This window comes from Alligator mississippiensis, chromosome 1 (assembly GCF_030867095.1).
Source record: "Alligator mississippiensis isolate rAllMis1 chromosome 1, rAllMis1, whole genome shotgun sequence".
Lineage (NCBI taxonomy): Eukaryota > Metazoa > Chordata > Crocodylia > Alligatoridae > Alligator > Alligator mississippiensis.
In genome coordinates, this window is record NC_081824.1 from 213,747,338 (window position 1) to 213,771,505 (window position 24,168).

At 44.4% G+C, this 24,168-nt stretch overlaps 1 protein-coding gene across 1 annotated transcript; it reads left to right on the forward strand.

Moving 5' to 3' along the window:
• The first annotated feature begins 183 nt into the window (after nucleotides 1–183).
• MDH1 (malate dehydrogenase 1) lies at nucleotides 184–13,052 on the forward strand. The gene is made up of 9 exons (XM_006264915.4): nucleotides 184–281; nucleotides 4,588–4,686; nucleotides 5,049–5,145; nucleotides 6,146–6,321; nucleotides 8,602–8,724; nucleotides 8,871–9,047; nucleotides 10,880–10,993; nucleotides 11,693–11,782; nucleotides 12,380–13,052. Exons 1-9 carry the CDS (start codon nucleotides 279–281, stop codon nucleotides 12,503–12,505), a joined length of 1,005 nt encoding a protein of 334 aa, XP_006264977.2. The 5' UTR covers nucleotides 184–278; the 3' UTR covers nucleotides 12,506–13,052.
• Nucleotides 13,053–24,168: the final 11,116 nt, after the last annotated feature.

Sequence of the window (24,168 nt, forward strand, 5' to 3'; positions counted from 1 at the left end):
GTCCCCGCACCTCCACTCTTGTGGGCTGCTCTGAGGCATGCCGGGAGATGTAGTTCCCCGCCGGCAGAGGCTGCAAGCCGGGCAGAGGGCCGGTGGCGCGAGCGGAGACTACAAGGCCCAGGCAGCCGCGCACGTGCGTGGTGGTGGCGCCGTCGGCTGGTCCGGCCCCGTCGCTCCCTTAATACCTCCCGCGCCGCGCTGCCGCCGTCGCTGCGATTGTCGCTAGAGGTGACCCTGAGACAGCGCCGCGCCGGGACCTGCCGCCGCATCCCCCAGCCATGGTCAGTACTGGGGGCGCCCTCCGCCTTGTGGGAGCTGCATCCACGTAGCCCCGACCGTTGCGACCCCCCCCCATCCCCGGGCTGTATGCAGCCCCTTCCCCCCGTGTGCAGACCCCTTCCACCACGTCAGGGGAAGGTGACCCCGGGGTCGGGGTGACCTCTGCCTCGGTGTCCTCCGAGGGGGCAGCCCTTGGCTGGGGTCCTGCAGGTTTTTAGAGGCTCTGGGAAGAGCTGAGGGGGGCAAGGAGCAGTTGTCAAGCAAGGGGTGCTACAGCTGGGGCACCTCTAGCCTTTGTGGGGTGAGGCATGCTGGATGGGTGTGCGAAACCTACCCCGGGGTTAAAAACTTCCTGGCCCTCTGCAGCCTTTTGCAGCTCCTTGGCCCAGGAGACTTGCTCTGCTCATCTTCCAAAGAGCCTGTGAAAACCATGCCCCCCACGTTTTCCGAGGGGCACCTTGAGGCGAAGCAGACGCCCAGCATGTCAAAAAGCCTTCTGGCCTGTTGGGGCACATGTGGTGCTTCAGGCTGGTCTGCAGTGCTACACACCACACCTGCAAGCATTCTCCATGCTGCTGTGTTGCAGCTGGGGCTGTTTTCTTGACCCTGGGAGAGCCTGGGGTCACAAACCCCATGCTAAAAGAAAGCACAGCAGTGCACGTGGTAGCAGTGTATGCCACCCAAAACTGGAGCCTGGCTGCTGGGAGCCATGCTCTGGCTCCTGGCCAGGCTCTCTGTTATAAGAGCACTGTGGTTGCAGCTCCACAGGACTCCAGGGGTGCCACTGCTACTTGTCCCCAAGGAAGCACACGCTCCCGCTTGTGGGCTTTCTGAACAATTTTTTTTCTATTATTCTGCAGTCAAAAATGAGCAGAAACTAAGGGCCAGTATTTGCCTTTGGTCTAAAAAGTTTGAGGATTGCTCAAAGGCAAGAAAATGCAGCTGCAGCAGTACTCTACTAAATGAAGCTTTCAAGTATATTCTTTGCAAGCTGCTGCTAGATTTGAAGTGTACATAGACCACTGTTATCCTAACCCCTTCTCATTGCTTGTTGAGCCAAGTAAGTTTTCAACCTTGTGCAAGGCCTTGCCTTGCCTATCTAACTTAAGTACTAATGCAAAGTTCACCCCTTTGTGTAGGTGGCACAAAGTTCTCCTGTTCCCCCACATGCCTTTTGATAGAGGACAATCTGATGTGTCTAAATAACTTTTGTAGCCACCCGCAGCATAGTTGGCTATTTTGTTTTATCAGTCTATTTTGTAAAACAGCACTTCTGCACCAATTCTGATAAAAGTCCTAAATCTGCTGCTAGTTCAAGAGTTTCACTTAGATTGAAATTTTAAGTCCTAAACTTCAAAGCAGAATTGGGATATGGACTATTGCATTGTGTCACTGGAGGTTTGCATCTTTCTTTTATAGGTGAATTAGATATCTTCTCCATCGGAATTCTATAATTGTGGAATCTTTGGAAGCTCTCCCGGGACATAAGGGTCCTGTACACAATCCTATAATAAGATAAAGTTTCCCCTTCCCACCCCCCTCCCTTGAATATTTCTTTTTTCCATATAGAGTGCTAAATCTTTTGTGCCATTTTTCTGGTTCCTTTGCACTTTTAAACATCACATAGCAAAGGGGTCCATGTGTTGGAGGGTATACATTTGAAACTATGCATCCTAATGTCAGTCTAACTTACTCTCCATTTCATATTAAAACTGGCAGTGACTAAAGGTCACCTTTATACTTACCAGACCATGAAAACATTCTTATTGAAATGCAGTAGCCAAATCGTGGATTAAAATGATTGGCCTATATGCAAGTGTCTTTTATGAGAGAGGCTGGTTTCCTTCTTTTGACTAGTCCCTCTTGATAAAGGGGTACTATCAATTTGAGAGAGTGATAATTTAAGGGGGGGGAAAATACTTAAAGGTAACTTCATTTGCCCATAATATTTTGTGATTTTATTATTGTGGCCAAGCTTATTTGGTTTTTTTTCCCCTTAAAAATCCAGATCCTAAAATAGAAAAAAACTGTGTTTGGGAGGGGTCTAGGGAGGGAAGCTGACTCTTGTTTGCCAGTGCTAGATTATAAAACCTGCTTCATGCTCCAGGCCAATTTTGTGACTGTTATCTTACTCCATGTCTTCTCTCCCCTTTTTGGTATGCTAAAGCAGGAATGTCAAACATATGGCCTGTGTGCCAGTTCCAGCTTGCGGAGGCTCTTCATCCAGGGGTGGAGATGGAGCCAGGGTGATCAGGGCCTGTCACAGGAATTGGGACTCTGTGGCCCCAGTGAACATGGCTCTAGGCAGCAGGGAGGCAAATGGCCACTTGGCCTGCCCCTGCTTTTGCCGCTTCAGCCACAGCAAGTGGCCACCTGCCCCACTTGCTTATGTGTTCTACAGACCAAGGGAAATAAAGAACTAGTTTGAAGTCATCTTTGTTTTGCCAGAAGTTCTATAGCACTCATTTCTCATCACATCAAAGTAAGTTCTTACCTGAGTATCTAATTTAGAGGATTTGGGTACCAGATATTCAAATCTTACCCTCTGGCATGCTTCTTTTTTCCTGATGGGCTACTAAAATAGTATATTAGCAGTCCAGTTTCTTGTGGAAGAATGCCTCCATCATTTATTTCCCAAAATGGGAAAGAATCAAGCTCATTAGAAATGTCATACTGAAGGCTATGTTCTAATATTTGATGCATAGCATTATGCAACCTGAACAATCTTCTAATTTACTTATACAGTTCTGTAATCTGGCCATAGTCACTATATATAGTCATTGCAAAAAAACCCGTAGACCAGAGGAAGACTGCTTCAGAGCTGGATAATACCACTGTCTTTATTTTTGGTCACTTTTAAGACCATTTTCACCTTTTTACTTAAGTTTGTGGTATAACAAAATTTTGTGAGAGATAATTTGTCATTCTGCAAATAGCAGGAAACATTCAAGAGGTACATACAAATGCATGTGTAACAGTTAAATGATTCAGCTTTAATGCTTTAATAACTGTATGCATAAGATTAATGTAGGAATGAATGAAACTGTATGCCTTCAAACTGTAATAATCTAAATTGATTACTACTTAATTTTACAAGGTGAAAATAGACTGCTCCTATATGGCCTCATTTTCTGGTTATCTAATACTAGTCTGATGCTTCAGCACTCAGCTTCTGAATGCTGCATGGGAAAGACAGTTAAATGCAAAAGCATAAAAATTAATTAAAAACACTTTTTCTTATAATTTGATATGAGATGATGATGAGACCTAAATTATTTGATAAACAAGAGTGCACGTGACACTCTTAACAGTTTGCAGACAATACCCAAGATGCTTGAAATGAAAATTGCACCTGAGACGGGTAGTGGTAACAAAAGAGGGAGGCACAGGAGTAGGCTTACGTAGTATAAGGTTACTTGCATTTCCTTTGAAATGTGCTGATAGCTCTGCCCAAATATATGGACTCAGTCCAAAATAATTGGGCCTACAACAAAGTAGTCTCTTGTGACTTGTTTGAGAGGAGTATAACCTGTCTTACCTTCAGTATTTTTCCAGCTTCAGTTCCAGAAGTTTGGTCTCTGGCATTTGAGAATTGTGTATTTAAAAGGCTTTCATTCTGCCTCTGGAGACTGGGGTAATTCCTGGGCAATAGAAGCTAATATACGTACATGCCTTTTTACTGCTGTCCTATTGAATTTTAGTGTACATGTTTAGTTGATGTGTCATTTGCCTCACTGCTGTATCCTTAGATTTAACGTTAAAGCTCCACTTACAAGTACAACTTCAAAATGGTTTATGACAGCAGGCCTTCAGACACTATTATAGAATTTTAAGCCTCATATTCTGCTAGTCTTCTGAAAGTTTGTGCAAACTCCAAAAGGCCTGGAGCAAAAAATTGGTATGTAATTGGTTGGCTAAATCCATATTTGAAGTGTAGTATTCTTAACTTTTTCAGGTCTGTATTTAAAAAATAATCCCAATACTTCACCTGGAAAAGTACAACCAAGCCTTTGAAGTGCCAGGATTGGAAATATTCCAAGAGTTGTCTTGGCACTACTTTTTTGCAGGTCTGGTCTATTCCGGCTGAGGACAGGTGGGAGTGTTGCCACTGGTCTCAACAGAGGCAGGCTCCTGGGATCTGGCCCTCTGCCAAGTTTATTAAATACTTCAGGACATAAGAATATGTAATTTTCAACGGTCTCTCCAATAACTGTCATTAGTACTTAATGATTCTTTAATCATGGTAAACTTGATTAGCCAGCACTGTGTTAAGTCTTAGTGGTTGGTTTGTTTGTTTGTTTTTTATAGTCTGAACCAATTAGAGTCCTAGTGACTGGAGCTGCGGGCCAGATTGCTTACTCTCTGCTCTACAGCATTGCAAAGGGTGATGTCTTCGGCAAAGATCAGGTAAGGGTTGAACTTAATTATCACTGAACCATGATGAAGAAACTAATGTCAGGATTACAGTTTGTAAAATATGAGACTTCAGGTAAACTCGAGTTACATTTTATTATAAATCTTCAGATTCCTCACAATGATATAAGTTATACTCAAAGTACACTAGGTCTGAAGGGACAAAACAAAGCCTTCCGTTATCCTGTGTTGTGCTATCTGGATTTGGTGACAAGTCATAATACTTCAGTTTGTCAGAGCCTGCTTTTGAATGATCTGTCTTGCTCTCCTACCTGTCCAGCAGGTATTAGTAAAGTTTAACACCACTTGTTTTAAATTCCTTAGTTCACACTAATACATCTGCATTTTTTTTCCAGCCCCTTTTCCTTGTACTACTGGATATCACTCCCATGATGACTGTATTGGATGGCGTAGTAATGGAACTACAAGATTGTGCTCTTCCACTCCTGAGAGGTGACTGAAAGGAATAGACTGTTCCAAAAGACACTTTCCAACTTCAGGGATTTCCCATGGCCTGTGTTAGACAGGACATGATACTAGATATCACAGCTATCCCTTCTATTCTTTCAGCTATGAATATTCATTAAGTTGAATTAGCTGAATCTAGCCTATGAACCATAAGAAACTGATGATCACTTCTCCAGATAAGTTTCATCTACAAAACTGATACTTGGATATGCAGCTCCTGGACCCTTGGACTGTATTATCTATCTCAAATATAAATTGTGCAGTCTATATCTGACAAATAAATGACTGCATGTATTAGCATGCCATGGCTCCTAGCATAGTACTAAATATGCTTTGACTCTTGCCATACCTGTGTACTTACTGAAAGAAGGTGAACAACTCAAATGTTCTGCCCGGCCCCTGGCAAGTAATTGGTGGAGAACATAATTGACAGTTGATGAACTTTTGTCTAGCAAACCAGGATTCTTGAACAGTCTATTTTAGTGGGAAAAAGTGAGCTAATGGGCACTGCTATAGCTATATTAGATGGCAAAAATTAAGTTTCTTCCTTCATTAATATATTGAATGCAGACTGGAGAGGGTTTCAGGAGTACAAAAACCCACATAAATCTGGAAAGTATATTTAACGCTTGCTATCATACCCACAAAAATTAAATGCCACTAAATTGATTGGGAGGGGTAAAGAAGAGGGAGTGTTATGCATATGATGCATCAAAAGGAAGAAGAAAATGAATGAGAGATGATAATTTTATCATTTTAGAAGGTTAACACCTATCAAAAGTCTAATGTATGGAAATAGTAATGGGTGTTTAACTGAGATGTCCATTTAAAACATCATGTCAAACTAGTAAGTGTGGACATCTGTCTTCTGGGGGTCTTTTTATCACAGCTTCCTCACTGGACAATCTCCTTTAACATCACATTCTAAATTATTTGGTAAAAACATAAGTTAACCACTTGACCTGTCTTCCCCCTTTCCTTACAGAGGTCATTGCAACAGACAAAGAAGAAGTTGCATTTAAAGATCTTGATATAGCAATTCTTGTTGGCTCCATGCCAAGGAGAGAGGGCATGGAGAGGAAAGATTTACTCAAAGCAAATGTGAAAATTTTTAAGTCCCAAGGTACAGCTTTGGACAAGTATGCCAAGAAGACTGTCAAGGTGAGTAGAGAAACCTAGAAAAAAATGAAATTCAAACCAGTAACTCTTTTCACTGAACAGATTAAAAAGCAATAACAGAGAGTTTTCTGGTTAGAAAAACCTTGTGAAACCAGAAAATAAAATTGCTCCTAAATCTGAAAGAAAAAAAAAAGTTCTGTAAAATATACAGGAGAAGGGACCAAAGCAGACTCTGCAAGGAAGATGTCCTTTGCTGCCTAGTTTGTTTTTGCTTGATTGCTGTGAAATAGTAGTATAACTATGGATGAGTGAGTGGAGCAAGGGTCTTGGGAACTGCCTATAGAAATGTGCTGGAATGGAAGCCCAGGAACACCTCATCCTTCCTTTCCTATTCCTACAGTCTAAACCTTCCCTTCAGTGGCAGCCAGGTGTGAAGTAGGAAGGGAGGGCAGAGATTTGTTCCCAGGGAAAGCCACTGCTGCAGTAGCAGTTGTTGAAGAGGGCTAGCCATCTCCCTTCTGTTTCTGGCTGCCAAATTGTGGCTTTTAAGTCACTGCTTTGCACAATCACTTTCCTCAGGAGCAAACTCAACCAGTAGTTATACCTCTGCTGTGAAGCATTAAGTTCCTCCACTGATACACATTTTATTCAAAAAAGTACAGCCTAATATGGAGAGGAAAGTACCCTTTCTAGCCTGAAGATATATATTGTAAGAGAAACTCAGGCAGTCAGTCTGAATAGAACTACAACCCTACACGACGAGTCTCACAAATACATACACTTTACAGTTAGGGTAACCAGAATCTGGAATAGAAGAAGGTGGTGCAGTCCCCAACCTTGGAAGTCTTCAAGAGGAGACTGGATAGACACCTTGCTGGAATCACTTGTTCTCAGCAGTATTCCTGCCCAGAACAGGGGGGGTTGGACTCTGATCTTTTGAGGTCCCAGTCCTTAATTTCTATGATTCTACAGTTTATTTAACTTAAGTACAAATCTTCTTCATACAAATCATGCTTCCTTTACATCTTGACTGTGTCATAGTGATCAAAGCCAGAAGAAGATATTCCATTAGGCTGGTAGTTAATTTTGGGGAATGATCATAGTCTGCTGAAACAAGGTGAATCATCAGATAGGTAGGAACATACAGTTTATTTTACAGAAGTGCATGGCACTACTAGTATAAGAGAAGCTGGTCTTCTACCTATAATCCCTCTCATTCAGGTGAATTAACAAACTGTTCACTATGCAAACATGGCTGCACTTGATATATCTGTAGCTTTAACCTAATGATTTCAGTAGCAATGTTTTGAAGTAAACATGACAAAGGTCATACAAAATAAGAAGGGACTTCAAGTTATGCTGCTCAGCTGTTTTTATTAGTATTATTGGTAGTATTGGAGGCTTTTAACTTTTTTTTTTTCTCTCAAATTCCTCGATTTCATTCACTGCTCTGAATGTTCTAATGTAGCTCCTCTCCTACAGCCTCTAATCTCAGACTCATGCTCCTACTGTGCTTTTTAACTTTTTTTCTCTGCTGATTCTAACAGCCTGCTTACTAGTCTTTCTACAGTTAGAATAAAAGTTCCAATACAACTAACTCAGGGTGTAAACTTAATGAAAAGTCTGTGTCAGAAAGGAAAAACAAAGCCAGATCAGTTCACTTGATTAAGGGCTATGTGAGCTTGACATTGAAACAGGAAAAAAAATGGTTCTTTCCATGTTGACAAAAAGATCTGAGGTACTATATTTCACAATCAAATCGCACCTGAGGATTGCAGAGACAAATAGCTGTTTTGGCTCACTTCTAAGTGCAAAATTGATTATGTAAAGCAAAGTTATTTGGGGTAACTGCTTTTTAAAATAAATGTTAATTATGAGAGTGACAAGTAGATAGCTGACTAGTGACAAATCTGTACTCTTTCTGTATTCAAATTATAATTTGGTGGTAGAACCAGACTGGATTTCAGTGACACTGACCTCCAGAATTCTGCCCTCTTGTATGTTATGGAGTCATAGCAGTGAAGGAGCACTACATTTTACATAATCACTTAAAATATTGCCTTTAAAGTAGTGTTATACACATTTTTAAATAAAAGGGTTTTTAAATGAATGACTACACACAGTAGGATTGCAGCCAAAAAGTTTTGTTGCAAGCAGATACCAAAAGGCTTGGAAATTTTAAGTTCCTGACAGATTCTTTGGAGGAATTCCTTGTCTTGACAAATGCTGGCTATTTTGTATTCAGCTTAAGGAAGTTGGTTTGCAGAATTTGTACCTTAGCTAGCTAAAGAGCGAATTTCTTTCCCTTTGTTCCCTTGCTAGGTTGTGGTGGTTGGAAACCCAGCAAATACCAACTGCCTGATTGCTTCAAAGTCTGCTCCATCGATACCAAAGGAAAACTTCAGCTGTTTAACTCGTTTGGACCACAACAGAGCTAAATCCCAGGTAAGCAGGGCTAGAGTAACTTACGAAGTCTGCCAAATAGGTGTCTTTTTAAAAGCAAAGCTTCCTGTAAAAGCAATACATTACTTAAATAATGAATTGTAAAGCTCAGGTTAGTATGAGCCATGTCTTTCCTACATTCAAATTAGATTGCTCTGAGACTTGGTGTGTCTGCTAATGATGTGAAGAATGTCATCATCTGGGGGAATCATTCCTCCACTCAATACCCAGATGTTAACCATGCCAAGGTAAACCTGCAAGGAAAAGAAGTTGGAGTTTATGAAGCTATAAAGGATGACAGCTGGCTGAAGGGTGACTTTATCACAGTAAGGATTTCTGTTTTATTAATGATCTTGTAGTAATGGGTTTCTACTTTTTTATTGTACAGAGTCAAATTAGTGTTAGATAGCCAACATCTCCACAACCTTAGCAAAGTGGATCTTCCAGTCCTAGAATTTTCTTTTTTAAATAATTTATCTGGTGTCTTATTTACATCTTCAGAATTCACAGCCCTGTTCCTCTAGAACTCACTGTCACAAATCTTATTACATTTAAGCAAGCTAGCTGGATTTTTATACTAAAATGATCAGCACTGAAATCAATATTGAGCCTTTAAAGTTGCTGGCACTGGGTGTCATCTGACATGGCAGCTTTGATATCTTTGGAAGAAGACAGTTGACTTTTCAGTAATTCTTTGACACTTTAGTCTGTAAAGTTATCCTCTCTGAATTAACTGATCATCACTAGAGTATGCCTCTTAAAAGGTGCCATTTCCTAACAGACTAGGGTCTGACCTTCTCAGTACTGACTGGGAACAACAAGCAATTCAAATTCTACTTTGTCTCATTTCTTGGTCCATTTGTTACTTGTCTGTTTGGTCTCTAAGGTGATGAGGTTCAGCCTCTTGTTTCTGTTGTATTTGCTTTAGCCATCACTATTTTAAATGGAAGAAGCATATTGAAGGGACAGGCAATCCATTTGGTCTCTTACGTATGCTTTAAAACAACTCGGACAAAGCCTTCTGACCAGATGAGAGAGCTTTCACCCAAGGAGATATCAGGAAGGTTTTGAGGTTCTTGCTTCCAAGTTATTGTGTAAACTGACAGTTTAGCCAGATTCAAAAAGGGATTGGACGATTTTATTGGAGGAAAAGTGCATTAGTAGCTATTGAGTATGGGAGTTAAGGGTGCAACCTCTGAGTCAGAACTTCCTAGATCCTAAATGCTGGAGGATGCAAGTGGGAGAGGAATAGTAGAAAAAATCCTCGTCATATCCAGTTCACTCCCCCTTTCAGCATCCACTCTTTGCCACTTTGTGACCCAGGATACTGGGCAAGATGGACCTATTGGTCTGACCCAGTGAATTGCGGTTCTTACATAGAGGATGCCTTGGGATCTAAGTGGTATGGAGCCAATTGCCAGACTTTAGCTGTTCATGAACAAAGTGCCTGTTTTTTCATTTAATGTTCTGGAAATGTCTGTTTTACTGATTCTGAAAGCATGGTGGTTTTGGTTTCTGGGAGGGGGTGGTTTCCTCCTTGAGACAATCCTGTAGCAGAATACTTCAAGGGATAAAAAGGATCTTTTGGTAGTGTCAAAAGACTTGTGTGCAAGTGTAAAACTAAATACTTAGATTGATGGTATGAATTTAGTGTTTGACTAAAGACCAAGACCTGCTTACCAGCCATTGTATCCTGTAAAATTTTTCAGTATTTAAAGACAGATTTACTGTACCAGCTTCAGTTCAAGATGCTTGATGTGCATTAAATATGATTGAACCTAGTGCTTGTGAAAGATCCTACACTGATAGTCCTGTGGGACAGATCTTTAGCCACAAAACAAGTACAGCCAGGACATACCACCAGCAAGTTTTTAAAATTCTCCTCTGGAAGAACACCTTAATTCTTTACTATCGTGTTTGCTCATTGGGAGGGTTCTGTATCTAGCTTAATTCAACTTGAGTTGAGTCATGTTTCTGGACTACCTTCCTTTGAGGGAGATAGAGGACTGAGAGGTTTTTATCCCCTAATGTTACATCTGCTAGATGGCAAAGGTACTGTTTTGCCAATCAAGCCTTTTGACATTGAAGAGACATAAATGACGGATGTATAACAGTTTGGGGGGGGTTCTCCCCCCACCCCCTTCTTTCTCCACTATAGACTGTTCAGCAACGTGGTGCAGCTGTTATTAAGGCTAGGAAGCTGTCCAGTGCAATGTCAGCTGCCAAAGCTATCTGTGATCATGTGAGGGACATCTGGTTTGGCACTCCAGAGGTAAGATGTGGCTCTTGACTGATCAAACTCTTTACCTAATGTACTTCTATAATAACATTGGCCTACTTCTTAATTCATAAGTGACAGAAAAATTCCGCATGTAAGCTGTACCTCCTCCCCCTGCCCTCCCTCAAGATCAGCTGGATGCAAGGAAAAAGGCTCCCTGTGGGTCCGAAAACTTGGAGGGGAGTGGCGGGGCAGACTAGTGGCAGCATTTAATTATTGTGCAGGATTGGGGTACCACACAGGGTTAGTCTGCAGCCAGACTTGGCGCACTGGGCCTGACCCAGCACATAACCCTGGACCTAGTACGTGGCTCTAGAGCCAACACGTGGCCCCAGAGCCAGTCTGCAGGGCTGGAGCTCTACATACCAGATTAGGCCCTGGCCCGGACAGGCAGCCCACAGTCTTAGTGTACAGTCCCCTACTCTAGAGACTCCAGACCTCTGGTATTTAACCATACTTCAAGGTAATTTTTTTCTTTCTGTGGGCCTTCAGAAATAAGGTGTGTGCTTTATATGTAGGCAAGTGTTACATATGAGAAAATGTTGTATCGCTTGTTAAAGCTTTCTTACCATAGCATAGCCTTGACCACCCCCACCCCACGCGCACGCACACATTCCTCCCACCCTGTTCCCCAGGATTGTGCCTGTTATAATGGTAAGGAGAGCTATTTATCACTAACTGTTCTGTTTTCAGGGGGAATTTGTTTCCATGGGAGTAATTTCTGATGGCAATTCCTATGGTGTTCATGAGGACTTGCTCTATTCATTCCCTGTTGTAATCAAGGTAACTAGACTGCATTTAAATGTAAAGGTGGTCTTTATACAAAAGTTTCTGTACTGTTTGGACCATGGTTACTGGGGAGCAAGCTTTCAAGATGCATCTGCCTACTGAGAGAGGCACACTTCTTTTGCTAGTTTGCAGCTGTCTGACAATCTATCTACAGAAAAGCAATCTGAAGTTGGGGGATGGGGAGGAAACAAACACAAACAACTGCAACTAATTCTCTAACTTAAACTACATCTGAAAGCAAAGTTAATGCCCCTAAGACTGCCTCAGGTAAAACGACTTACATTTCATTTTTCTCATGCTAAATACAAAAGCAAGTTTGTTTGGTTATTTTGTAAGAGAGCTTGAGGTTTTAGAGTTAAAATGAAATTTTTCATTTAGGTGGGAAATAATATCACTAATGGACCACCAAAGACTTATCAGATCTGCTTTATGTTTCCATTTCAACTTGAGCAAGTCTTGTCAAGTTTTAATATTTGCATTTCAGATGTCATGTTCATAAGTGTCACTTGTTTCACCAGTGTGCCTAAATTGCAAACCTGGTGGCTTTTATAAGCAGAACTTAATTCTCAAAGCAATTTTATCTTCAAACAGGACAAAACCTGGAAGTTTGTTGAAGGCCTTCCCATTAATGACTTCTCCCGTGAGAAGATGGATCTGACTGCAAAGGAGTTGATTGAGGAAAAGGAGACTGCTGTAGAGTTTCTGTCCAGTGCATGACTAACTGGTTATCAGGAATTAGAAAATCATTCAAATGCAGAAGAGTCTAAAAGTCGTCTCTAATGCTAAATGCTATTACTGTATTCAAGTAAACTGTCTGTGGCAATTGTGCATCTTAACAGTTATGTGCTTACAATACACTTGTGCCTGTTGAATTATTGGCAACAAGACAAAACTATAACACGATTATTCACAATTAGTTCTCTGACCACAGTTCATCAGTTCAGTACTAGGTGTCTTCTGTATAAGATGCATAATGACAATGGTTTGCGTCCTTTAAAAAGATTAGCACAAGTCCAATTGTTGCTCTGACATTGGAATTACTGCAATATACAAGTGATCATATAAAGCAGGTTTAGCACTCAAAAATGAAAAAAATAGGACATTGGTCCTCCTTGAACTACTAGTTAGTACATTGATTTCAAAGACGCAAGTAGAGAATTCCATCAGTTGTGATGGCTACTGAGCATGTTTTGTTCATCCTGGATATGCTTATTCTGTCTGTTTAAAAAAAAAAACAACCCACATTAAAAGATACTGAATTAGATGATGACTATTAAGAATTTTGTCCTTGTGCCTGGTTTGATTTTTAATACTCCTTTATTTCTTCTAATTTTTAAGACTGGAAGGATACCCCTTTCTGGCCATAACCAAGAGAGATTTTTTTTTTTTTTTCTTCCTTGGAGTTTTTTGTGAAGATTATTGTGTCTTCAACTCTATACTAGGTTGAACAGAAACAAAACTTCTCTGCAAGTACATACCTATTAATATACTTCCTATGTAGTTTTGGGAAGCCTTATTGACCTGACTCTAATCAAAATACCGCTCCACATTTCCATTTGTACTGTTAATAGAAAAACATGAGTCCATTTTAACTTCAAAGTGTTTTGGTATGCCAAGCCGAACGCAGCAGCTTTTAACTGTGGACCCTTAGATCCTGGGGCTCGTAGCAGCTTACCATGTGTTGGGTTGAAAAAAAAGGGATTTCCTTGTGCCTAGCAAGAACACACTTCCCAACAGCATCTCTAGACTTGAACTCGTAGCCTTCCTGCTGATAGCTCAGCATGCAAGCCCTTGAGCCAGGCAACAAAACCAGCATACCTCTGCCTTCCCAGCCTAGACCAGCACCACCCCACAATTAATTTAAAACAATAAAAAATTCAATGCCCTAAGGGATGGCCCCGTGCCACAAAAAACGAGGCCACAGGAAGCCACAAACACCCTGGTTTTCCCTGCCATCATGATCAGCCCCAGAAATACAATGAGCCTCAATGGTTTTGGCTGCCCCAAAACTGAAAAAGAAAAAAAATACATTTTGGCCACACCAAGTTCTCCTTCCTCAGGAACACTCCCGAGTGCTCCAGTGAAAGCACAGGCCTAACTTAGGGCTCGATGTGGCAAGCGAAGCCCTGCCAGTCTGGCACTGGTCTAATGGGTTCTGGGGCCCATTGCAGCTTGCCATGTGTCGGAAAAAAGACAAATTCCACATGCCCACCATGGACCCGCTGCCTGGTTGGGTCTCTGGGTTCCCACACCCAGACATGAGCTCACGGCTTTCCCACCCCAAGTCCAGCATGCAAACCCCGAGCCAAAACACAAGCCCAGCACCTATGCCTTCCCAGGCTGACTAGCACCACGCACATTCTAATATAAAAGCCTAAGTCTGTCTCTGTCCATGATGCTTTATTTGTACTATGATTGGCTGGTGGAAACAGCCAATCAGAGTGCTCCAAGCATGAAGGAGCACTGCAAGTATTCCGAAGCTGTGCCAAGGACTGGACAGAGAGTGGGGGAGCCGAGGCCAGGAGCTCTGGCCTCAGCTCCCTCAGCCCGCTCCCTGCAAGGGGTGCCAAGGACCGGACGGGGTGGGGTCAGAAGGCAAGAGGCAAAATGGCAGCAGCATGAGGCGTTAGGTGGCGCCACTCCATCCCAGCCCCCCCACCACCACCCCCCATCATTCTTGATGGGCAACTACCACCCCCACACTTAAAAGAAAAAAATTCAATGCCCTGAGGGACAGTCCTGCGCCCCAAAAGAAGAGGCCACAGAAAGCCACAAACATCCCCCTTTTCCCTGCCATCATGATGCTTAGCCCCAGAGATACAATGCAAGCCTCCAAGCCTACTGGCTTCTTCACTGCTTGGGCCTCAGTGGTCTCAGCTGCTGCAAAATTGAAAAAGAAAAAAAAACCTTTTGGTTGCACCAGGTTCCCCTTCCTCAGGGACATCCTGAGTGCTCTGATTGAAGTGCGAGTCTAAAATCTGGGACTTGACGTGGCATGCTGTAACCCAAAGGGTTCAGCATGCCATGCCAAGCCCTGCATCTTTCAGCCAGGGAGCCCTAGCACTAGTCCAATTGGCTCTGAGGTGCATCACAGCTTGCCATGTGTCATGGTGAAAAAAAACCCTTTCTTCATGCCCACCGAGGACCCAATTCCCAAAGGAGCCTCTACCCACATGCACCCTTAAACTCACAACCTTTGTGCCCAGAGCTCAGCGCATAAACCCCTAAGCCAGATAATAAGACCTGCACCTAGACCTGCCCCACCTCCCTGTTTAGACCAGGACCACACACTCATACATGCACCACCACCCCACACCTAAAAAAAAAAAAGAATTCAAACCCTTGACGGACAGCCCTGTACCTGCAAGAAGAGTCCATAGGCAGCCACAAACATCCCCCTTTTCCCTGCCAGCATGACACTCAGCCCCAAAGATACTACGTAAACCTCCAGGCCTGCTGGCTTCTTTTCTGCTCTGGCCTTAACAGTCTCAGCTACCCCAAAATTGAAAAATAAAAAAAAAACATTTTGGCCTTCCTCAGAGACACACAGAGTGCTCTGATTGAAGCACAGGCCTAAATCTGGGATTCAGCGAGCCTGCAGCTTTCAACCCCTTAGCCCCAGCACTAATCCCACTGGTTCTTGGGGGGAAAAGGGCATTTTAGCCACACCGAGTTCTTGTGACCTAAGCTTTTGGAACAAACATCAGTGACATGGACTTGAGTTCAGTATCACCTGAAATGCACTTTCCATTTTTTTGGACTGTCTTGAAATCTGACTACTATACCCTTACTAATTCATGGAAACCATTAGATTAAAAGTATTATAATCTCTTTGAGGCTAGGGGCAGAAGTTACACCGAAACCAGTTTAAGTGATCAAAAACTGGTTTAAACCTGTAACAGAACAGAAGCACAGTGCACATAAGCCAGTTTCAAAATGGCTGAAACTGGTTTAAGATAAACCTGGTTGAATGTATTATCAGACTTAACTGATTTGAGTCAAACCAGTTTATGAAACTTCTGTCCCAGACCCCTTCTTGGTTCAAGTTAAATCAGTCCCCCAGCATTCCAACATGCTTTCCAGCCCTGGACTGGGCTGTGCTGTCTGCTCCAAAGAGCAGGGCTGGCACCACCCCTCTGCTCCCGAGCTGTGCTGGTTGATAAGTGGGGGAAGGGGGCCGCAAGCCTGACTGGGAATGCAGCCTAGTCTATTGGGGGGGGGGGGGGGCAGGGGAAGACTGCCCCTCCCCAGGCAAACCTTGGCTGGGGGCTGGGGCCAGGGAGGGAGGGTTAAACACCCCTTCCCCTTCTTAAACTTACTGCTGGCTGCAACTGTGTACTACAAATCCCAGAGGCACCTGGAAGCAAGAAGAGAAAGTGATGAACAATCCAGCTATGTCCTGCTGTTGTAATTCTGGACTGCAAATCCCAGGGACCTCAGGGGCAGTAAGAAGAGGAAGTGAACACACGGCCAGAGAGCTGTGCTCTACCACCCCTGAGTTTCTGGCCTGAGCCACTGCAGGCATGTGGCTGCATTTCCTGAATCAAAGGTAAATGTCCGAAAAATAGAGTTAATGACTTTAAAATGACTTAAAAATAGAGGGTAGCTTGGGCAACAGTGACCATGAAAACATCACATTCACCATCCATTGAAAGACAGACAAATCTGATAGCAGGGTTGAAGACTTGGACTTCAAAAATGCAAATTTCAGCAAGCTCAGGTCACTAGTAGGGCAAGTGCTGCAGGACCAGGGACCAAAGGCAAAAGATATACATGAAGAGTGCTTGCTCCTTAAGGACCTGATCCTTGAAGCACAAAGAAAGTCTATTTCCACATGGAGAAATGGCAGCAGAAGGGCTGTGAAGCCTTCTGGCTAAACAGGGAAATCACAGTACCCCTTAGGAAGAAGAAAGAGGCATACAAACAATGGAAGCTGGGGACAGGCCCCAAGGAGGACTATACAACAACAGCCCACACTTGTAGGGAACAAATTAGAAAGGCCAAGGTGGCGACTGAACTTAGATTAGCAACAGGAATCAAGGACAAGAAAAAGTCCTTCTTTAGGTATGTAGGGAACAAGAGGAAAGCAAATGGGAATGTGGGGCCATTGTTCAAACTCAGGACAGATGGTTACCTACTCTCAGGAGAAAACTGAACTCCTAAATGACTATTTTGCCTCGGTGTTTCACCGGGCCACGGGGAACATCCTGCCAGATAGGGTGCAAAATGAGCAGGGCAGAAATGACTGCCTCCCTACTGTTGCTTTAGAACTGGTATGTAATCAATTAAAGAAATTACACACATATAAGTCAGCAGGACTGGATGAACTCCATCCAAGGATGCTGAAGGAGCTGGCTGATGTCATCGCAGAGCCCCTGGTGAAACTGTTCCAAAACTCATGGCGCTCCCTGAGGACTGGAAGAGGGACAATGTTGTGCACATCTTCAAGAAACGGAGGAGGGATGACCCAGGTAACTATAGGCCAATTAGCCTAACTTCTATCCCAAGGAAAATCCTGGAAAAAATCATTATGGAGTCTATGTGCAATAGGCTAGCAGAAGGTAGGATTTTGAACAACAGCCAGCATGGCTTTTTGTCATGGGCAGGTTTGGTCTAACCAACCTCATCTACTTTTACAGTCAGGTGACTCGCCACCTGGATAAGTAGTAGATGCGACTTCCAAAAAGCCTTTGATCTGGTATCTCATGATGTTCTCATGAGAAAATTGGAAGATATGGGCTTAACTGAGAGACGTTAGGTGGGTATGAAGCTGGCTGTGGGGTAGGACCCAGAGAGTTGTAATGCATGGATCTGTGTTGTCTCGGTGAGAAGTGGGCAGCAGTGTTTCACAGGGGTCGGTGCTTGGTTCTGTACTTTACAACATAGTTTCATAGTAGCTAGGGTCAGGAGGGACCTGAACAGATCATCTAGCCTGACCCCCTGCCACAGGCAGGAATGAATGCTGGGTTCACAAGACCCCAGACAGATGATCATCCAACCTTCTCTTGAATTTGCCCAAGGTAGGGGCGAGGACCACTTCCCTGGAAAGTTGGTTCCAGATTTTGGCCACCCTAACTGTAAAATATTGCCTCCTGATCTCCAACCTAAACCTATTTTCCATCAGCTTATGACCATTGTTCCTCGTCACCCCAGGTGGTGCTGGGGAGAAAAGAGCTCTGCCTATTTGCTGTTGATCCCCCTTGATGAGCTTGTAGGCAGCCACCAGGTCCCCCCTCAGCCTCCTCTTGCTGAGGCTGAACAGGTTCAGGTCCCTCAGTCTCTCCTCGTAGGGCCTATCCTGCTGCCCTCTCACCAAGCGGGTGGCCCTCCTCTGCACCCTCTCCAGGCTGGCCACATCCCTTTTGAAGTGCGGTTCCCAGTACTGGACGCAGTACTCCAACTGCGGCCTGACCAAAGTTGCATAGAGGGGGAGTATCACCTCTCTGGACCAGCTTGAGATGCACCTTTGGATGCATGACAAGGTATGGCTGGCCTTGCCAGCTGCGGTCTGGCATTGGCAGCTCACGTTCATCTTGGAGTCAATAATGACTCCGAGATCCCTTTCTGCCTCTGTGCTTTCAAGAAGGGAACTCCCCAGCCTGTATGTATGCTGTGGATTCCTTCCCCTAAGGTGCACCACCCTGCATTTGTCTACGTTGAACCCCATCCTATTCTCGTCTGCCCACTTTTGTAGTCTGTCTAAATCTAGTTGCAGCTTCTCTCTCCCTTCAAGTGTGTCCACCTCGCCCCACATCTTAGTGTCATCAGCAAACTTGGACAGCGTGCCTTCCACCCCCTTGTCCAAGTCGTTGATGAAGATGTTAAACAGTGGGGGCCCGAGGACCGAGCCCTGGGGTACCCCACTGCTCACATCTTGCCAGGTTGAGTACAATCCGTCCACCACACTACTCTCTGGGTGTGCCCCATCAGCCAATTTTTTACCCATCCAACTGTGCAGGCATCAATGCCGGAGTCACTTAATTTGTTGATGAGGATGGGGTGAGAGACAGTGTCAAAGGCCTTCTTAAAGTCTAGAAAGACTACATCCACAGCGACACCATCATCCAAGGATTTAGTTACTTGGTCGTAAAAGGCAATCAGGTTGGTCAGGCAGGACCTGCCTTTGGTGAAGCCATGCTGATTGCCCCTGAGCATGATCTCCCCTGCAGGCCCCCCACAGATCTGCTCCTTGATGATCCTCTCCGAGAGCTTCCCGAGCACCGAGGTGAGGCTTACAGGCCTATAATTACTTGGGACCTCCTTCCTTCCCTTCTTAAAAATAGGGACCACATTAGCCAGTTTCCAGTCCCTCAGCACCTGACCAGATGACCACGAATGCTCATACAGCCGGGCCAAAGGCTCTGCGATGACCCCTGCCAGCTCCCTCAACACCCAACTTCATCAGTGATTTGGATGTGGAGGTAAAGAGCTCACTGGCCAAGTTTGCAGATGACCCTTAGTTATGGGGAAGCATGGTCATGCTTGAAGATAGGCCACAGATATGGGAATGTCGCTTGAAGGTGTTGTATGGCTTGAGTCTTCTCTTACTGGACGCCTTGCCCCCAAGCGACGTCAGGGTGGGGTTTGAGCTCAGATGCCACCTGGGTGGTATGGGTGCTGCCCTTATTCGCTTGCCATGACTTCGATGTTCTAGTTGGGAAAGCAGTTCCCGTCAGGTGGCTCCCCCCCGAGGGTGAAGACGCTTCAGTCACTGTTCTTGCTTCATGGGGCTCCAAACCTCCCCTTTACCCCACCCTTACCACATCCACGGCCAGGATAGATATTATTGTCGGCCAGCATCCCCTTGCATGGCCCTTCTTCCTCGCCCGGCCTGCCCGGCCCTAATTTGGGTTGGGTCTTGATGAGTCTTCCCTTCACTATAGCCAGTTCCTTGGCTTCAGGCCAACAGGTATATCTAAGCTGGCCCTGTCTCGGGCTAGCCAGGGCCTTCAACAAAACTTAACACCCGGGTTCTCACAGGAGGGTACCCCCTGGTTTCTCACCTCCCAGTGCCCTTTTCAGAATCCAAAGTAAACGAGGAACTTGGAGGAGTGGATGAGGGACCAACACATCCCTGCACCCCAGGTAACTATGGGGGTGGACTGCTGTCCCATGCCCCACTCTGGCCAGCTCCTCAGTTTGGCTGGCACTGGCTCCCAGGTAGCCTGGAGTCGCTCCTGGTCTTCCCCAGCTTGGAAGAGTGCGTGGTTCCCATGCTGGGTTGCTCGTGCCCCCCCGCCATGCCCCCTGTGTGGGGTACCTGCTCCTGCCAGTGCCTCCTGCCTCCTGTGCCCAGGCCCTTGGCTTCCCCTCTCTTGCCTGCAACTGGGTAATCCTCTTTCTGGCTGCTTGCGTCTCTGAGTTACCATCTGTTCTTCCCTCAGCTGGCATTCCTGGATCGGTGATCTCTTCTTCCTCCAGCAGCATCTCTAGGTCGGCATCCTCCTCTTCCTTCCCCAGCATCTCTGGGTTGGCATCCTCTTCCTCCTTCCGCAGTGTCTCTGGATCAGCGTCCTCTTCTCCCTCCGTTTGCCTTCCAGCTGTTTTTTCGGCTGCCATTTGAGCAGCCTGTGGTTTCTGGAGGCTCCACCCCCTTCCATCGCCGATCTGCAGCTGCAGGCAGCTCCAGAACCATGGGGCCGCCGCCCGTGCTTCCTCCCAGCTGCCGCGCTCCAGGATCCCTAGGGTGAGTCCCGGGGTGCATGGGGTGGGGGTCCAGGGCCCCTTAGAGGGGCTTTCACTGCCCCTCTCACAAGGAGGATCTAGACAGGCTAGCAAGTTGAGAGAGTCAGAACCATATGAAATTAAACATTGAGAAATGTAAATTGTTCCACCTGGGGACAAACAATCCCCTGCACACCTACAGGCTTGGCAATGCCAACCTAACCAGCCCTACAAATGAAAGAGACCTGGGGGTAATAATAGACCACAGCATGAATATGAGCAGGCAATGTGGCTCTGTTGCCAGCAGGGCAGATAATACTCTGGCATGCATCAATCATTGCATCTCCACCAAGACCAAGGAGGTGATTCTTCCGCTCTGCTTGGCACTGGTGAGATCCCAACTGGACTACTGCATCCAGTTCTGGGCACCGCACTTTAACAAGGACGTGGTACAACTTGAGAGAGTCCAGAGAAGGGCCACCTGTATGATTAGAGGCTTGCACTGCAAGCCATATAAGGAAAGGCTGAGGGACTCTTCCACCTGAAGAAGAGAAGGCTGAGAGGGGACTTGGTAGCAGTTTACTGCTACGTCAGAGGAGTACATCAGGGGCTCAGTGAACAACTGTTCACCAGGGTGCCCTTGGGGAGAACCAGGAGTAATGGCCACAAACTCCTGGACAACCATTTTGGGCTCAACATTAGGAAAAACTTCTTTACAGTTACGGTGTCCAGACTGTGGAATAAGCTCCCTCCAGAGGTGGTGCAATCGCCTACCCTGGAAATCTTCAAGAGGAGACTAGGTAGTCATCTTGCTGGGGTCACCTGAGCCCATCTGACTTTCCTGCCTGGTGCAGGGGGCTGGACCTGATGGTCTTCCAAGGTCCCTTCTAGCCTTACAATCTATGAATCTATGAGTCTGTTCACGTCTGTTTCAATTTAATCTGTGCAGCTTAGATTAACCTGCAAAGACTGAATCAATTCAGCCTCCGGCTTTTTGACTGTCTGTATCTAGCCTTTATGTAACTTTGCAAATAGATATTCTATTGCCATAACTTCCCCCCTCTTTATCTGACTCTTATTTTATACCCCCCCCCCCAGCTTTTTAAAAATATTTTTGGGTGTTTTTTTTAATAGCTTCCAGGTCAAAGTTCATAACTGAAAAAAGTGGGCATATCCAGCATCCTCTAGCTATCTCCTCAGCCATTTTTCTATACCATATTTTGGTTTTCCATATTAAATGCTTCCTTAATTATTCTGTAGGAAGCCTACATTTTAGATAATTGGAGTTACTGAGGTTCTGATATGGGCAATATTCTTTGTGTGGACTACTTGTCCACTTTACCTATGGGTATGGGCGACGTAATTTGTTCTTACACTTTTAAACCACTTAAAGCACTATAAGAACTCAGCACATTGATTTAAAGCACTATACATCACCTATCCAGACTATAAAAATAAATTATCCTGAGTGAAAGGGGATAAATCTGGAGCTCTTGAGTTTTGAAAGTTCTCCCCACCAGAGCACGCAATGGAGCCTGGTCATCCTAACAGACAGTCCCAGAAGAAGAGCCTTTGAAACCAAGCTGTTTGATTAATCAGTTTCAGCAGAGAGGGCAGCAGAAAGGCACAACTGTGCTTGGCACGAGTGTCAGATCAAGGCAAAGGTCCTGAAAGTGTTATTGAACATCATGCTAAGTGGATTTTGGGTTGCCCCTTCTCTCCCCCTTCAAGCATGTAGCTTTTGAATTTGCAGAGCATGGAACACAACTGAAGGAAGGACCTTTCCATTGACAGGGCCGTGAAACCTTCAGGCATCGCTATGGCATTCCACCAGGTAGAGGTGCAAAAAGCATGGCCAGGGAAAAGCAGACTCCCCACCATGAGGAGGACAGCAGAGTCAGTACTTTGTGGTGTGCTTGGTCAGAGTCTGTAGGGTGAGAAGATGGTAGAAGTCCTTTTCCATTCCTAGCAAGAGCAATAGATCTGCAACTGACCAGCCAGTAATCATGGGAAGCAGAAGCTTGGGGTCCAGTGCCTATAATGCTCTGCTCTGCAACTTCCATTCACCTGCCCTCAGAAGCTTCTGGGGAATTATGGCCAAAAAAGGACACTTAGATCCTGGCTTCCCACCCCTATATCTGTGGAGCGATGTGACAAAATTGGCTCCCACGTGTTTTGAGGCACCTTAGCTGGAAGGGGACAGTATAGTTATATGCTACTGCCACACTACAAATAAGAAGTTCTTTAAGTAAAGATAGAATTTAAATGTTTTGCATTTAAATACTCTAGGTAGAAGCAATTACGTTGGAATAAAGTACAAGTCTGCCTATTCAGTCTGCTTCTTATGGGTTTCCCCTTTCTTTTTGTAATCTTGACTTCTTAAGTAGAGATTCAATAAACTGAATTTGTGCTTGAAATAATACCATCTGTTTTTTAAGGGGTTTCACAGGATACTAAATAACAGTAATCTCTATTGCTATAACTGATAGAAATATACAGCTATAGATGCTGGATTCTTACAAAGGAATTGAAGAGAATATTACAGAGTTTGAAATGTGCAACAGATGGATATTGAATATTTCCTGGATCCAAAAAAGATCCAACCAACAGGTGCTCAATAAAATTGGAACCAAGACTGAATTGATGAAAGAGAAGAAACTGAAGCCCTCTGGGCACATTCTAAGAACAGAAGCAGCCAGCCAAAAAAGGATAAAGTTGTGTGGCATGGTTGGCCAAGAAAGATATGGGATGAAGATGTAGAAGACTGGACTAGATTACATATCCATGCAGTGGCAAGGCTTACAACACAGCCAAATGGAGAGCATTTGTCCATCATGTTGCCAACCCTCTTAATGTGGATGGTGCTCAGTTAAAGAATGGCTTTATCACAGACTGATCAAATAATGAAATGTAAAATACCCATCTTATGTGTAAGGAAGAAAAAAAAGCTGGTGTTATAGCAACAAACTGATCCTGCAGAGAAAGAAAGGCAACAAAAGCAGAATAACTGCTCAGTAATAGAAGAGACTAACAAATGCAGTTGCACTAATGAAATGGGCTGAATTGCTTCAGTTAAATATACTTCCAAGGAAGACGTAAGTGATTAGCACAACTGGGAGCTTTAATGTAAAGTAGCTATTGCTGGAGGAAGGAGCATTATCTGTGTGTGATTATGTGTGCATCTCTTCCAGCTTTATAAATGTACTAGAGTATTAGGAACAAGGAAAATATCTGAATGTCTTAAAATTTAAGCCCTAGGAAACTGGGAAGGAATAGATAACAGAAGAAAAGCAAACTGATACACATGTTCCTCTAAAAAAAATAGTAAAAAGTCTAGCAGTTGCCATCCTCTTAGAGGCATCCCTAAAACTTCTGGGATCAAATTCTTTCCTCATTTTATACCTTTGGGATTTGTCCCACTGAGGAAGACCAAGAGGAGCAGCAAGCTCTGACAGTAGACTTCAGTCATCAGAGCAGTTTGACTGACTAGAATTATAGAAATAAGGAAGAAAGGGAAAGTAAATAGTGCTGTACACTTGCTTTTCAAGGTTTCTGTACAGTATCATTAAAATCTCATTTATAATTGAGTCTTGACTCTAAAGCAAAGGTATAACAGCCAGGGGTCTATGCCCTGGGCAGCAGCAGAGGCAGTAGCAAGGGCCACGTGTTGTGGCACCTGCAGCAGCTGGGTGGCAGTGGTGCCAACTGCCATTCAT